Below are 17,553 nucleotides of genomic sequence, written 5' to 3' on the forward strand. Positions count from 1 at the left end.
TCCAAAACAACGTTTAATATTCAGAACCATTTCCTTTCTAACTAGTTCCATTTTTGTTTTATTTCATTGCTGACAGAGATAATGTGACGAGACTGGCAAAATATCCAAATCTCCAAAATATATCCTGGCAAACCACCCAACCAGCCCTCTGCTAACACCCATGTCAGCCAATAACCACCAACAAGCGCCCTACCGAAGAAAACAGATCTGTTCCCAAAGACGAACACCCTAATGAAGAAAACAGATCTGTTCCCAAAGACGAACACCCTAATGAAGAAAACAGATCTGTTCCCAAAGACGAACACCCTACCGAAGAAAACAGATCTGTTCCCAAAGACGAACACCCTAACGAAGAAAACAGATCTGTTCCCAAAGACGAACACCCTAATGAAGAAAACAGATCTGTTCCCAAAGACGAACACCCTAACGAAGAAAACAGATCTGTTCCCAAACACGAACACCCTAATGAAGAAAACAGATCTGTTCCCAAAGACGAACACCCTAATGAAGAAAACAGATCTGTTCCCAAAGACGAACACCCTAATGAAGAAAACAGATCTGTTCCCAAAGACGAACACCCTAATGAAGAAAACAGATCCTACCCCAAAAACGAACACCCTAATGAAGAAAACAGATCCTACCCCAAAAACGAACACCCTACCGAAGAAAACAGATCTGTTCCCAAAGACGAACACCCTAACGAAGAAAACAGATCCTACCCCAAAGACGAACACCCTAACGAAGAAAACAGATTCGTCCCCGAAGGAAGCCACACTCCCAAACAATTCATCAATAGTGGGGTGTTTATGTAAGTTCTGTTCTCCAAGCATGGTTCTAGATCAGAAAATGGTTCATTATAAGTGTGAAGTGTTACAAAGAACCGTAAGAACCTTCTGCTGTTTTCTGAAGGAGCTGAGTTGTTGTTTTGTTATATTTGTCAAGTATGGTTTTATGCTCAAGTTTTTAGTATCAAGAAAAAAATAAAACACATTTAACAACCTCAAAAACAGTGTTGGACCACTGATAATACTGATAAGAACACATGACAACACGACCAGTATCAGCATAACATCTCATGTTTAATATTGTACAGTTAGGCAGAAAGAATAACAGTTGAAGATATAAACATGAAACAGAAAATTGTATACATATACAAACAACAATAATAAGAAAACAAACATGTCTAGAGCCATGTTCAGGTCTACCGTTAAAAAGGAAAAGTGATGAGTGGTTAATGAAAAATTTTGTAAATTCTTTTTCCCAGAATACTGTTCTACTAAAACCTTAAACGAAACGTACTTCAGAGCATCTGTGTGGATTAGCATTCCACGACAGGAAGAACGGAGTGTTTTCAAACTTGCATATTGACAAACCGGCAAAATATATAATAGTGTGTGATCACATGAGGCATACAGGGACTCTTTATTGTCCTTTGCATCGAGAGTTTTGTGCACGTTGCTGTCTATATACGCTGTTTGGCATGTGTTAGACCTGGAGCCTGCGTGTTATAACTCTAAACCATCCGACAGAAACTAAAGAGCTCTTCCATTCTCATTTCTATTTGGAATGTAAAGCAGGTTTATTATAAAGGGTAATCTGGCTAAGTATGGCTAAAATAACATCGGTTTAGATATACTGAACTCACTCAGGTTAAAAACTGACCATCAAGCCCTGATCTAGGACCAGCCATAACAACTAAAAATCCAAGTCCCAACTATTAAAATGAAACAAACTGGTCTCAGATCAGTTTAGGAATAGGTTGAGGGACATCTGACATAATCGGTTCACAATAAAAAAAGAAAACAAAACGAGCAGAAACAGTCTGCAATTTTAAGGCAGAATGTTCGAGCAACATCCTATAATATTATTGTAATTATTTTATATCCACCCATATCAAAAAATGACTATTGTTATTATTTATGTTGACAATCATGACATTTTGTATTACACCATCTATGGTAGGGACACAATTATCTACGTACACAGCCAGGAAATGGATTTTAAAAACATTGAAAACTGTTATTGTCATAATTTAGCTGTGCAATAATGTTAAAACAAGTCTTTAAATGTTTATGACCCCAAAGAAACACACAAGTCACACACACTAGCTGAAATCAAAGACCATAAACCATCTATCCTTAGCGTTGCTTTTCAACACATGCATGCTTAGCTCTGTAAAAACTCGTTGCACTTGCTTCCGTCCGTCTGAGTCATCCTCCATCGCACCCATCCAAACCTACCACGAGACCTTCTTCACACTAAGATGTGTTGAAAATGTCAGAAATGATCCCAAACATTAAGTATTGTTTGTAATGACCAGAATATAAGGTTTCAAAGGAATGTTGGTTGATATTCTCATTCTAATCAAAAGGTTGAGAACATGCACTTGACATACTGGGCATGTGGTATAATGTTATAGTCATCCAGAAGAGGGCGGTACATTTGTGTGTGGATGTGACTATAAAAATACCCTATATTTTCATAGCTTTCATTCATGCAAAGTGTACCATAGCACTCCTGCTTGTGTTTCTTATGGGGTCATAGAACATTACAGCCTAAGAAGAGATGCAAGGAGTTTCTGGTTTTATAAGGAATGGAGCTTCATGATGCCTTAAAAGATTTTTCCTTTTTTCTTGTTCTTTTCCATAGTCCTGATAAACACAAAAAGACAAAAACATTGGTCAAGAAATTTAATAAAATAGTATATTGTTAGTTATAGATGCTGAAATGTAATTATTAATATTTTTACATTACTGGTACTTATTTTTTTTTTTTAAACATGAATACTTTTCTTTTTATGCCACCACTCTTATGCTTTGCAGAAATATACACTACTATTTACAAGTTTAGAGTTTTAAATAAACAAATGCTTTATCAAAAGTGACAGTAAAAGACATCTATAATGTTACGAAAATAGATATTTTAAATAATTGCTGTTCTTTTGAACTTTTTGAAAAATCCTGAAAAGCAAAAACATACAGACCACAAACTTTTAAATGGTAGTTTAATGTAAAAACTGAAAGTTTATTAAGACATAATCCATAATATGCAGACTGTCTTGAATATCTCTTAGGGAATTTATTAAACCATACCTGTAATTAAAATAACATTGTTTAAAAAAAGTATTCATTCATTTTAAATACACTAAAATCACTATATTAATTTTGTATTACACTTTTTTAGAATGCAAAAATTCTGAATTCGGATGTAAGAGACAAATGCGACAGTCAGCTTGCTTGAATCTACTGCATGAGTGCTGTATTTATAAAAACAAAAACAAAAAAATCATTTACTGAATAATTTAGGGGCAGAATAATACAGAGAGCAACAGAAAGACTATTTTAAGAGAAAGCACTGAGGAAATGAGAGTCTCACTTTGATGCATCAAGTTTCTGCTGCTCCAGGATGCGTTGCTGGGCCTCCCAGTTGGCTTTTTCATCCTCAAACTGGCGCCTCTTCTCCTCCAGCTCTTTATACTGAGCTTCTAGATTCTTCTTCATCTGTTCGTGACGCCGCTCCAACTGCATCAAAGATGCCCAAGGATATTTGTGATATTAGTCATGACAGAGTGCAACGGGGATAAATGCGGAACTAGAAACCAAACGCAAGTGTCCTCACATACACACCTCTGCCTCAGAGTCCTTCAGTTTTTGCTTCTTTTCTTTGACCTTCATCTCAAAGACCTGCTCCATCTCTGTCTCCATCTTCTTCATCTTCATCACATGCTCCCTCCTCTCCTCCTCCATCTGGGCCAGGGGACTCCTACAAGAGACATCTCAACAAATTTAGCATTACATAAGTCTAACCATTAGATCCTCTGCAGTGAATGGGTGCCGTCAGAGTGGGTGAATGGGTGCCGTCTCTAAACAGCTAATAAAAACTTCACAATAATCCACATTCAAAGGGCTCATTTTTTTTTACTTGGAAACAACAGTTAAAGGTTAAAATTGACAATGATGGATTTGTTTCTTACAAAACATGGAGCTTTTGATTTACAAGATGTTAACCGTGGACTTGATTGTTTTTATGAACTCTCATTCTGACGGCACCCATTCATTGCAGAGAGGTAAATACATTGAAACCTGTTCTGATGAAGAAACTAACTTATCTACATCTTGGATGGCCCGAGGGTGAGTAAACTTTCAGAAGATGTTAATTTTTGGGTGAACTACTCCTTGAAGATGAGACTTTTTAAGAATTTTTAACCACTAAACGACACAGTTTGCAGGTTTGATCCCATGAAAGGGTGATTCAGGATCTCAATAAAACTGTTCAAAACATTGAACTAAAAACAGAACTGTTCTCCTACTTTGTGAGCTGGCCCTTGTTCTTGGTGGCATCAACCCCGTTGCAGGTGACGGCTGCTAGTTTCTTGCTCCGGTAGTTTTCATAGTGAACATTATTGGTCACGTCCTTCAGGTCCTGCATGTGAGTCCTGCAAAGGATTGTTTGATGACAGGTTAAACTTTGATTAAAACTTTAATTCAGTTTTTCACTTTCAATAACTTGATTCTGGACACTTGTCAGACCGACCCTGAATAGAACAAAGTGTTAATTCATAGTTTTCTCATGTAACACGTCACATTGTCTCTCACCTGATTAGCATATTCCTCAGGACCGTGAAGTCACAGTGCTCACCATTCTCCACTGAAACAGGAAGAAACTGATGTTTTAAGCTCTGTAATATCACACTGACTTTCAAACCCTTCAAAACTTTCAAATCTATAATATTAAATCTCCAGCTTTCGTTTAAAAATGTCAAAATGTAATCTTTAAAGCATCTAAACAAGAACTACTTGAATATTGATATGCAGGGCTACAACATATGCTGTAAAACTGTTAATTGTAACAATAAATGTTGACACGAAAATGCATTATTTTTGTGGATGTATGCAGTTATGATAGACACTTAATATGAGATTGGACCTCTATTTTAATAAAATATGCAGTCAGAAACAAATGTTAATAGGGATGCATGATTTATCAATAACATATCAGTTATCAGCTGACTTTTTTATTTTGTATTTACCAGTATTGGTCAATATTAGAAATGTAATTTTTCATGCTCATTTCACTCTATTTTTACATTTACATAACCTTTGCATCTATAGTAAATCTGTAAAGTCATAATTATGAATCATTATTAGGGTTTCCAAATGGGTGGATCATTTCTGATAAATTTCCAGAAACTTTCCAAAAGTCCCTGGAATATTCCAAAAAATCCTGGAAAGTTTCCACATTTTTTTCCAAACTAGTAGTTTGTAACTCTAGTAGTAGAATACCATACTATTTTTTTATTTGAAGAATACTAAAAGCTAAAACAAAGTTTAAAGTGCTTCAGTTAAATTATAAATAATGTTGATGCTTAATTTAACTTAAGCATTTTAAACTTTATTTTAGCTTTTAGTATTTATTCTTCATTTATTTCGATAAAATAGAATGGAATTCTACTACTAGATATTTATTAATTATTGGTCATAACACAATGAGTAAGTTTATACAGTATTCTTAGTTTACTTAGACTAAATAGTGCACAATTATACCTCTAGCCATTTATCAATTATGGGCCATAACATAACATAATTAATGGGCTGATCATATCAGAGAGAATTTGAGTATCAGTGCATCCCTAATAAAAAAAAACATTTAAAAACAAACATAATACAGTGTCAAATTACACATTTACAAGCAAACAGGATCAGACATTGAGGTTGTTGACGGAACAAAATTAATCAGGTAACAATATCAGACAAACAAAAAATCAAAAGACACAGGTCAGGTGGTTGTCAAATTAAACGAAAAACATAATTTAGTAGTTAAACATCAAAATGGTTAAACTGTCACAAAAATAAACAGCAGGTTAGCAGCAGTTCAGACCGCTGTTATGTGATCATACACAGGTGTGTATGATCAAACACGGTTGTAATCACATGGTATTCTGGAAAAGGAAAGTTTTCTGAAAGATGGTTAAAGGATGAAATGTTTTCTGCAAGTCTAACCTGCACCGTTACAGCAGTTATAGAGCCCTACGATGCTTACCAAGTGAGCATCTTACCTATAAGGAGAACTCATGCTGATTGACCGCCCCACATGTCAATCATCTGCTACAACCACCTACCTGTGAGAGAGCAGTTGGAAGGGCGGGACTAAAGTCTCTCCTGAGGGAACGCCCACACCAACCTGTGATTCATGGGCTACTACGACTAAAAATGGTGTGTTGTAGGAAGGGTTAGATGGCATAGCGATGACAAGCAGAGAGACCAGCCAAATGGAGCTAGGAGGAGGAGCAGGGGAAGGGGATGGAGTCAAACATCTAAAGGGATCATGGGATTTGTAGTTTCCTCTTTGATGGGACAGCAAACTCCTGATGCTGACAGGTATTGATGGTGCCTCCCTTACATTGGGTCGTATGTTAAGACAACGTTGATCAGAGGTTAGAATGGAAACATTAGCACTCAGCCAACCCCGCATCAGAGTTCTGAGGCAAAAATGCGTATAAATGATGATGTCAATGTACTATAAAATTAAATTATCTATGTAAAGGGAAAAAAAAATGTTTTGACCTCAGGGGAACATTTTGTATCCCTCAACGTAATTAAATCCAAAATGGGGGTTGGAAAGAAGTCATGGGATGCATGCATGTCTGGATGCAAGGTTTTGTTTAAACATATGAGTAGGGCTGGGTGATATATCAAATATTTATGATGTATTTGCAATGATTTTGTTGGAAAAAACAAATTAAGCAACATCATAAATATTAAGGTCATCATATATATATATATATATAAATTTTTTTTTTTTTTTTTTTTTTTGTGGCCATTTAGAAGAAAAAAAATCATCCTCTTTTATAAAAACTATATTTCCAAACTAAAAACTATACATGTTTTTATTATATTTTTTATTATTGTATGAAGTTATTTGTAATCATGCACATGCACACACACTTTATAAACATTACAAATTACATTATGTAACGATATACAATAAAATAATTTGAGTCCTTGGAAAAAATGAAGTATACGTGATATAAAATTACATTATTTGTATTATATATTACGGAAGTTCTAAGCGGCCATGCATTATAATTTTTTTTCCTTTTTGTTTTCTCGTTATAACGACTTAATTTTCTCGTTATCTCGACATAACGAAAGTTGTTTTCTCGTTATAACGACTTATTTTTCTCGTTATCTCGACATAACGAATGTTTGTTTTCTCTTTATAATGACATGACAGTTTAACTGTTGCTATAGTAACGAACTCAACTTTGACAGGCATCTGATGGACAACCATGCAGGTGCTCTTACTGTAGCATATATTTCAGCAAATTTTGCTTCGCCTAGGTAATAACGTCTACAATAATGTACATAAATAAAGGCTGATCAATCACTGTTGATTTTTCCAGAGACAGTACACCAAACGTTTTGTTTTTGTAATTAACATGTTTAAATGGCAACACCACAAACACAGACGGAGTGTCTTCAAAAGGATGCAGAACTATTCTAAGATCTTGAGCTGCTTGGATTAAACTCACTTTTAATTTTCCATTTATTTGATATAAAATTATATATAATTTGTCATTTTTATTAGTCATTATATGCTGTGGCAGATATCATGTGCGTTACAAGCTTCTGTTTGAAAAGATCGTTCATGTGCAGTGTATGTGTGTGTGCAGAAAAAAAACGATTACAACATTATAGAACAAAACTGAATTAAATTAGCCAATGCATTTTACATATACATCACATTTCTCATCAATATGGTTAACAATAAAGATTAATAAGGAAAAAAAGCACATCACAAATAGCCTACATCGTTAAATCCTGTCCTACTGTAGATAAACAGAACATTCCCGCTTATTAACTACCTAATCATGTGCCTAAAAGAAGCACAAATAAAGATATAGGTGCAAACAGAATACAGTGACATCAACCTTGGTTTTGGTAAGCAGTTATTTTATGACCCAGAACGCGTTGGTGAAACTCATGCATCTAGCAAGAACTTAATACACAAAATAATCATGTTGATTAAAGCATTTAACATTTATGAATTAATTAAATGTCAGTAATGAACAAGACTGCACAAATTATAGCGATCACGAGGAAGGTCCGCGTACAGTAAAGTGAACAGTGTACAACACCCCATCAGTTATACTCAGGTCTATAGTGCCACCTGCTGGCGCAGTTTTGTAACTTATTAGAGAAAATTAAGTCGTTATAACGAGTAAACGACTTTCGTTATGTCGAGATAACGAGAAAATTAAGACGTTATAAAGAGAAAACGGCTTTCGTTATGTCGAGATAACGAGAAAATGAAGTTGTTATAACGAGAAAACGACTTTCGTTATGTCGAGATAACGAGAAAATTAAGTCATTATAACGAGAGAACGAGTACTGCGTCTTAGCTAAGACGCTACGGGAAAAGTCTCTTTTCACGAAATACTGAAGCAAAAAATTATCCTTAATTTTGTATTTTTGTAAAGCGCATTTGCAGCAGTACACAGCCATAGGCGAGACGGCTCGTTCGCTCATTGGCTTGTTCTGCGGCAACTGCACAGCCTATCGAGCGCGGGCTGATGCAACATCAGACCAATAAGGGCGCTTCGCGCCCTTCTTGCCACTTCCCGCCGAAACGGGTGTGGCCCAACCTATAAAAGGAGCTCGAAAAGGCTGACTCACCTGATTTATTTCATCGCCGAAGCGAACCAGAGTGAATCGTACGCACGGCAGAGAACGCAGTACTCGTTCGCTCTTCTAGAGAGAACCGAGGTTACGTTTAGTAACCGAGTACGTTCTCTTACGAGAGCTCTCTCGTACTGCGTCTTAGCTAAGACGCTACGGGAACCCGATGTAAAACGCCGTGCGCGCAGGGATCACACACCGATAAACCTGAAGCAACGCCCAGGATTTACAGTGCACAGTCACCTGAGGGACTCACAGAGAGTCCGGGACAGAAAAAAAAAAAGGGGGAAAAACCCTCCGTCCCATATCTAGCAGCATCCGTAGATGCGGCAATATGACATCACACAGCCGAGGCAAGGCCTGACCAATGTGGCAATGCGGGTCTTACGCAATACTGCCCATATAACAGTCGGCAGCGCCTAGCGCTCATGAATTCAGAATTCCCCTCAGGGCCCTGATTCTTCTATACCGACAGCAGCCTTGCTTGCAAGGCGGGAACCTCCAGGTTATAGAACCTGATAAATGTAGACGGCGAGGCCCAACCCGCCGCCATACATATATCCTGCAAGGAGATCCCAGTAGACCACGCCCACGACGAGGCGACGCCTCTTGTGGAGTGTGCTCTGACGCCCAACGGGCACTGAAGGCCCCTGGAAGCGTAAGCTAACGCTATGGCGTCAACTATCCATCTGGATAGAGTCCGTCTCGAAACAGTCATTCCTTTGGAACGTCCACCGAACGAGACAAATAGCTGCTCCGTCTGCCGAGAGGCAGCAGAGCGAGACACATAAGCTCTTAAAACCCTGACAGGGCAAAGAAGACTCGAGTCTCCATCCTCCCCTGACACCGGCAGGGCAGACAGGGCAATAACCTGAGCCCGAAACGGTGTGTTGAGGGATTTCGGCACATAACCGTGCCTAGGTTTGAGTATGACCCTTGAGTCATTGGGCCCAAACTCCAAGCACGACCGGCTCACCGAGAGCGCGTGCAAATCACCCACACGCTTCACAGAAGCGAGAGCCAACAAGAATACTGTCTTGAACGACAGATGCTGAAGGCTAACCGATTGGATAGGCTCAAAAGGGGGACCCTTCAAGGCCTCCAAAACCGCCGCGAGGTCCCACATAGGGACTGACGGATGTCTGGGAGGATTCAGCCTCCTAGCTCCTCTGAGGAACCGGATGACTAAATCGTTCCTTCCTATTGACTGACCGGACGCCGTTTCAGAAAACGCCGCGATGGCCGCCACATAAACTTTGAGCGTGGATGGGGCTCTGCCCTTATCCAACAGCTCCTGTAGGAAGGAGAGGACCTCCGTCACCTCACAATTAAGGGGTGAATAACCTCGAGCTGTGCACCAGCTGGAGAACACCGACCACTTCGAGGCATACAGACGTCGTGTCGACGGAGCTCTAGCCTGAGTGATGGTATTTAGCACTCCCCCTGCGAGATCAGCGGGTAACCGTTGAGTGCCCATACATGGAGGGACCACAACTCCGGTCGAGGGTGCCAAATCGAGCCCCTGGCCTGCGAGAGGAGATCTCTCCTCAACGGTACCGGCCATGGGGCGACATCTGCTAATTGCATCAAATCTGGGAACCATGGATGGTTCTTCCAAAGAGGTGCCACAAGCAGTATTGAACATCTCGTTTCTCTCACCCGTTCTATCACCTGCGGAAGGAGGGAGACGGGAGGGAACGCATAAAGCGGGCAGCACGGCCATTTCCGTGACAGCGCGCTTTCGTTCTTGGAAAAGAATGTGGGGCAGTGAGCGTTTCCGTGGGACGCAAAGAGGTCCACCTCCGCCATGCCAAATCTCTCCCACAACAGCCGAACTGTTTGCGGGTGTAGAGACCATTCTCCCGTAGGGACATTGCCTCTGGACAGCCTGTCTGGACCCAGATTCTGCAGTCCAGGCACATGCACCGCTCTCAGCGAGCGCACGTTGCGTTGAGCCCAAATCAGGAGGCGTTCCGTCAGCCTGTACAGGTTTCGGGACCCGAGACCGCCCTGGCGATTTATGTAGGACACCACGGACATGTTGTCCGAACGGACTACGACGTGGTGATCCTTGATATGGGGACAAAAGCGCGTCAGCGCATTCTCCACTGCCAGCATTTCCAGGCAGTTGATATGATGGAGCTTTTCCCGTTCTGACCATAGGCCAAAGGACGGTCTGCCTTCGAGCAGCGCTCCCCATCCCGAAGTGGAGGCGTCCGTCGACACCATTTTCACACTTTGGGGAAGTCCCCAGGCTTACACCTGATCGGTACCAGCCGTTCGCTGTCCAAGGTGCTAGAGCCGCAACACAGCTCTGATCGACCTTGAAATGCAGCCGGCCAGACGCCCACGCTCTGCGCGGCACCCGAGCCTTCAGCCAGAACTGCAGGGGGCGCATGCGGAGCAGGCCCAGCCGCAGAACCGGAGATGCTGAGGCCATGAAACCCAGCATCTTTTGACAGTGTTTGAGCGACACAGTCGCGCCACAGCGGAAAGAACTCGCTGCACGCTGAATGCCCATCGCGCGCTGTGGTGACAGCCTTGCGTCATGGAACACGAGTTCAGAACTATACCCAGAAACAGGATCGTCTGACTGGGGTTCAGCGAACTCTTCACCCAATTGACACTGAGGCCGAGCTTCTCGAGGTGATCGAGTAAAACGGCTCTGTGGTCCATGAGCTCCGCTCATGATCGGGCCAGAACCAGCCAGTCGTCCAAATAATTCAGCACTCGTGTGCCTCTGAGTCTAAGAGGAGCGAGCGCTGCATCCATGCACCTCGTAAGCGTACGAGGAGCTACGGACAAGCCGAATGGCAGGACTGCAATCTGGTATGCCTGGCCCTCGAAGGCGAATCTCAAATATCGCCTGTGGTTTGACGCTATCTGTATTTGAAAATACGCATCCTTCAGATCTATTGACATGAACCAGTCCCCTCTGCGAATCTGCGCGAGGAGCTTCCTGGTCGTGAACATTTTGAAACTGTGTTTCATCAATGCCTGTTCAGCTGTCTTAGATCCAGTATGGGCCGGAGACCCCCGTCTCTCTTGGGCACCAGAAAGTATCTGCTGTACAGCCCCCCCTCGCTTTGAGACACAGGTTCTACAGCCCCTTTGCTCAACAGTTTTGATATTTCGGCCCGAAGTATGTGTGCTACTTCTGTTTTGACCGTAGTTTCGACGCGCGCTGAAAAGCACGGTGGGCGTCGAGAAAACTGTAGCGAGTAGCCTCTCTTTATAATGCCTAGCACCCAATCCGAAACCCCTGGAAGCACTGACCATGCATCTGCATGAATGGCTAAGGGCTGGATGCGAAACGCGCTCTGTTGACTGGGCAACGGCGGCGCTCGAGTGTGCTGCGCATCTGAGGCGGGGAGCGCGCTGATCACAGCGGGCAGCGGGCTTAACCGACTGGAGGGAGGCTGAGCGGGTCCCGTGGGACTCGATATATCTGCGAGTAACCGTGGGCTGCATGTGTGCACTTTTACCACTTTCAACTCGCTGTCTGCCTGTGCAGAATGTACGTGCACGGGTCTCATTTTTACAGAAGCCCCGCGCCGTATGTGACATAGTGTATGTGGGCACTGGGAAGTGGGCACGTTTACTATGCGGCGCGCTCGACCGATCTGTGTCGATCTTATGTGCGCTAGCCCTGTGTGCAGGGCTGTGCTTACATGTGGAGATGGGCACTGGGTAGTGGGCATCGTCACTGCATTTATAGCACCATCGGCCGTGGCCGGACGAGCATGCACGGGTTTCGTTTTTACAGAAACCACATGACGTGTGTGACATAGTAATTGTGGGCACTGAGGGGTGGGCACGTTTACTATGCAGTGTGCGCGACCGACTTGAGTCGACATTATGGGCGCAGGCCCTGTGTGCAGGGCTATGCTTACATGTGGAGATGGGCACTGAGGAGTGGGCATCGTCACTACATTTATAGCACCATCGGCCGTGGCCGGACGAACGTGCATGGGTTTCGTTTTTACAGAAACCACATGACGCGTGCGACATAGTGATTGTGGGCACTGAGGAGTGGGCACGTCTACTATGTAGTGCGCGTGATCGACTTGAGTCGCTTTTATAGGCGCGAGCCCTGTGTGAAGGGCTGTGCTTATATGCGGAGATGGGCACTGAGCAGTGGGCATCGTCACTACATTTATAGCACCATCGGCCGTGGCCGGGACACCAGAAATTACACCTTTTTCGGGAAATATCTGGGTAGCCGTGATAACGGTTTTCGTGTGCAGGCAAGCGGGCAACCGTACAGGCTTGCGCATTGCAAACAACGCTGAAACAGTCACAATCTCTGGAAACTGAAACAGCGGCGCGCTTCGGTGACAGCCCGGCCGCAGCGGAACTCGTACACCGGCGCTTCGATGAAGCAGCCATCGTGTGTAGTGCCGACGCAGCGTCATGCAGCATGCGTAGATGGCTTTCCCAGGATGGCTTCGGGGCTCCCGGCCTCACCGTAATCCTCTGCCGCGGTCCCCGCGGCGCGGGGCGACGGCCAGTAGAGCGAGAACGGGGGTCTCAAGCTGCGTTGCTGAAGCTGTTGTGATAACGGCTTTTGTGTGCAGGCAAGCGGGCAACTGTGCAGGCTTGCGCATTGCAGAAAACGCTGAGACAGTCACAATTCCTGGAACTGAAACAGCGGCGCGCTTGGGTGAGAGCTCGGCCACAGCGGAACTCGTACACCTGCGCTTCGATGAAGCAGCCATCGTTAGTAGTGCCGACGCAGCGTCACACAGGAGGCTTTAGATGGCAACACCGCTTTTGCCGCCGTCCAGCAGAGGGCGGACAAAGGTGCGTCGCTATCGCCTGTTCCACCGGCGGAAGTGAGTGGTAGTTCCTGTTTTTAGCATCATCAGTGTGGAGAATGCTAGTGAGACAGACGAACGAGTTCGTGCTGAATATGGAGCGTTCCAAGCCTTCGCCACCTCTTCGTGAAGCTCAGGAAGAAATGAGGCGGGCTTTGAGAAGTACGCTCATCCGAAAGGGAAATACCATCCAGCCGGGAACGAGAGGGGGGGCGCTGGTGCAAACCACTCGCGGCCGAGACACATCGCGGCCAACACGAGCATTCGCCCCGGCTCCTTCTCGATGTCAGCTCGTCTGCTGGGCTTCTGAGCAGAAGGCGCGAGATCCTCGGAGCTCGCCCAGCCATCACTGCCCGAAGCCAGCAGAGAGCGCGTGTCCTCTTCCCCCGACGCGGCCCTGAGATCGACTTCCTCGGACGACGCGCCGGCAAACAGCGGGCGCTGCCCACCGGGAAGCGATGCAGGGGGGGCCGGTGAAGCAGGGCGAACCGGCGAGCTCGGTTGAGCTGAAGACGGTTCCGGAATCCGCTGGAAGCGATGCTTTTACGGCGCCTCAGCGCAGCGGAGAATGCAGGCTCAGAGAAAAAGGCCAGGCGAGTCCTCAGAGTCACCATGGCAACAGCTCGCAGTGGGGGCATCCGCCGTCAGCGAGCGAGCGCTGCATGATCTTCACCCAGGCAGGAGACACAGATGACGTACCGGTCTCCCTCGCTGAGTGGGGCTCTGACGAGCCGCAGGAAGGCATCTTAAAAAAGACGCGAGCTCTTTTACGAGTGTGTGTCGCAGGGCGAGCACACACACACACATAAAGAACAGCTTGTATATAACAGGATTGAAAGGATATAGGCGCCGGATAGCGCAGCAGGAACGGCAATGGAAGGCGGCGATGCCAGCAGCTTCAGAATGGCTCGTCCTGCTGATGTGCTTTCTCAGACGGCGCTTGCTTCCTCCGTGATCCAGCGATGCGTGAGCTTCGCTGAAGAGATGAAAAATCAGGTGAGTCAGCCTTTTCGAGCTCCTTTTATAGGTTGGGCCACACCCGTTTCGGCGGGAAGTGGCAAGAAGGGCGCGAAGCGCCCTTATTGGTCTGATGTTGCATCAGCCCGCGCTCGATAGGCTGTGCAGTTGCCGCAGAACAAGCCAATGAGCGAACGAGCCGTCTCGCCTATGGCTGTGTACTGCTGCAAATGCGCTTTACAAAAATACAAAATTAAGGATAATTTTTTGCTTCAGTATTTCGTGAAAAGAGACTTTTCCCGTAGCGTCTTAGCTAAGACGCAGTACGAGAGAGCTCTCGTAAGAGAACAAAAAGGAAAAAAATTATAAAGCATGGCCGCTTAGAACTTCGGTAATATATATATATATATATATATATATATTATATATTTTTTTTTTTACTTTAACTTTAATTACTAAATTATACTTTTTATTAAATCAGAAACATTTATTACCTATTGGTCTCTCACACTCACATATATACATACATTATATATATATATATATGTATGTATATTATATACCTACACACGCCCACATATACGGTAGTTTTCAAAAGCTCAGATTAAAATATATTATGCAATAACACATTTAAAATGTTTATTTTTTGTAATGTATACTAAATTATTATTTTTTTAAACCTCAACAAAAGTATGCAAATTTTTGTCTCGCACTTTGACGCATTTGTACATATCAAATATTAGCAAAACTCCATCTCAAATTTTGAGCTGTATTTTTCAAGCTATATCATCCAGCCCAACATAGAGGGTGATTAAGAATCTATAAACATGTTAGAGAGCAGTGTTGCTCTATGTTCTATGGGGGCTGCATCTTACAGGTTTCTCCATTTCTCAAAAGATTCCGAGCAGCAAAAAGGTGAAAGAGGAAGGAGAGGGAGAGGCCTTAACGAAGAGCGTATAAATGAAAAATGGTTTTGTTTACCAATAATGCCCTCTGTCAGTCATGGAAAAGAGCAGACAGAAAGAAAAAAAAGAGAAAAGAAAGAATGACACGTAAACAACCGAGGGAAAAAAGACACACTCGCTCACCACACAACAACATTTCCAAATGAAAAAGCTTTCAGGGAGGTGAGCTTTGTAAAGAAAGAAATGTGGGGGAAGTAAAACCACAACAACAAGTCATTTGTGGCCTATGATGAAAAGAGGGGTGGAGGGCATTTTTTTCTCTGGAAAACCTAACACCTCATCGACCTCCCTTTTTCAGAACCCCTCAGGTTGGACATTCGACCTGAGAGACAAATTGTCCAGCAAGCCCATGCACTTGTTTCACACGCTCTGGAACACCCCTGTTCTCTTTAGAAATGGTACAAACTCATATGGGTCATGCTGATGCGGCACGTACCTTCTGCCACACCCCAGGGGTACTGACGCCCTCTAACCTTCCTGCCATTAACTTCGATCACCACGTTGCTACCAACCACGGCCAGAGGCATCTTCTCCTGTTGGTACAAACCACAGTTAATTAAAGTGAGCCGGTATCGACCGCACACTGAAAGTGAACAGACACAGGGGGTCTGCAAGTAGATTCAGACAGGTCAGTCACTGGTTCTGCAGCAGTTTGCATGTTGTCAATAATAACCTATATATATATATATATATATATATATATATATATATATGGATTGACTCTTTACCTTTATCTTTCGGATCAGTTTGCTGTCCTCATCGTCCTCTGTGTCGGGAAACTCGTAGATCTTGATTTTGTGCTCCTGGATCTCCTTCATGATCTAATGATGAGAGAACAGTAGTATTTGTAGTACTTGAGAAAAATTGTAACATGCAAATCATCAGCTGTAAAATGTAATAATCACACACCTGTTTCTTGAACAGCTGGCACTCCTCTGGCGTGAGAGTATCGGCCTTGGCGATGAGAGGGATAACGTTGACTTTGTCATGAAGACGCTTCATAAACTCTATATCAAGAGGCTTCAGTCTGAAAAAAAGATTCAGAATACAAGTGATTTGTGTCTAACAGTTTACACTTGTTTTGGTGCACATTATTATTATTTAGATTACTTAATTATTTTCAGCAAGGTACTGTTACAGTAAATAAAGTGCAGTTCAAAATGGCAAATCTATACTACGACAATATAATATTTTTATTTAAAATATTCATCTTTTAATGTTGATACAACTACTGATTTACTACTTAATAATGAAAGTCAAGTAAAATAAATAAATGCATTTAAATAAAGGGTAAATAAACAATGAGTAAATAAAAAATAAAAGTTAAAGTATAAATAAATAAATGAATTAGTGCTGGGCAAGTTAACGTGTTACCGCGTTAATGCATTAATTGATTAATGCCAACAATTATTTTAAATCACGCGTTAACGCAGTTCTTAATTATTATAAGTCCGTTGCTCACTGGCTGCGAATACACATAAAGACAAATCATGGGTCACAGGAGGGGATGCTCCCGATCAAATTATTTAGGCTAACCATCAACATTCACAAACCATTGTCCACTGTTATTTTTAACAAGAAAAGAATGCAACGAGCTCATAATCATGACTTTATAAGTTCGAAAAAGGAAGTTTCCGTTTCCGATAGCACGTTAAGACAGCAGAGAAGTGTTGAATCATTGTTAACTTTGTGGATTATTATTTTGAGTCGTATGGGACGCATTAACAAATGCTTTACAGATCTATCGCTTTTGCCACTCAGAAATATTCACGCAATAATGTTGCAAGTATCAGAAGATCTGCACTTCAATGCAATTAATTGTGATTAAATCACATACAACAATGCAATTAATCGTGATAAAACAGTTTAATTGTTGCCCAGCACTAAAATTAATAAATAAACGGATGACTATTCCAGTTTTCTCTTAGGGGTATAAATGTATATGCATAGCATATATGACATAGCATATAGAATACAGTATAGACAAATATAAAGTGGTTTATGATAATATAGGTTACTGTAGTATAGTGCATTATTGAAATAATTTTAGAACTGAGTGAATACATAATCCTGAAAAGTCTTAAAAAGCAAAAGCAGAGAGACCACGAAAACATGGAACAATAGGGAGAAAAAAAA

General features: G+C 42.6%; 1 protein-coding gene across 2 annotated transcripts in view; it reads right to left on the minus strand.

Annotated features, from left to right (window-relative positions):
- Positions 1-1,060: 1,060 nt before the first annotated feature.
- LOC132125380 (septin-7-like) overlaps positions 1,061-17,553 on the minus strand; it is a 36,014-nt gene continuing 19,521 nt past the window's right edge. For both annotated transcript variants that reach the window (XM_059536766.1, XM_059536765.1), the window contains exons 6-13: positions 16,327-16,444; positions 16,146-16,238; positions 15,854-15,950; positions 4,596-4,647; positions 4,310-4,435; positions 3,627-3,762; positions 3,376-3,521; positions 1,061-2,651 (exon numbers count right to left, since the gene is read on the minus strand). In XM_059536766.1, the coding sequence (XP_059392749.1) occupies positions 2,612-2,651; positions 3,376-3,521; positions 3,627-3,762; positions 4,310-4,435; positions 4,596-4,647; positions 15,854-15,950; positions 16,146-16,238; positions 16,327-16,444 (808 nt within the window). In that variant the 3' untranslated portion in view covers positions 1,061-2,611. The remainder of the gene's footprint in view (positions 2,652-3,375; positions 3,522-3,626; positions 3,763-4,309; positions 4,436-4,595; positions 4,648-15,853; positions 15,951-16,145; positions 16,239-16,326; positions 16,445-17,553) is intronic.

The sequence above is a fragment of the Carassius carassius genome, chromosome 43 (assembly GCF_963082965.1).
Source record: "Carassius carassius chromosome 43, fCarCar2.1, whole genome shotgun sequence".
In the NCBI taxonomy this organism is placed as follows: domain Eukaryota; kingdom Metazoa; phylum Chordata; class Actinopteri; order Cypriniformes; family Cyprinidae; genus Carassius; species Carassius carassius.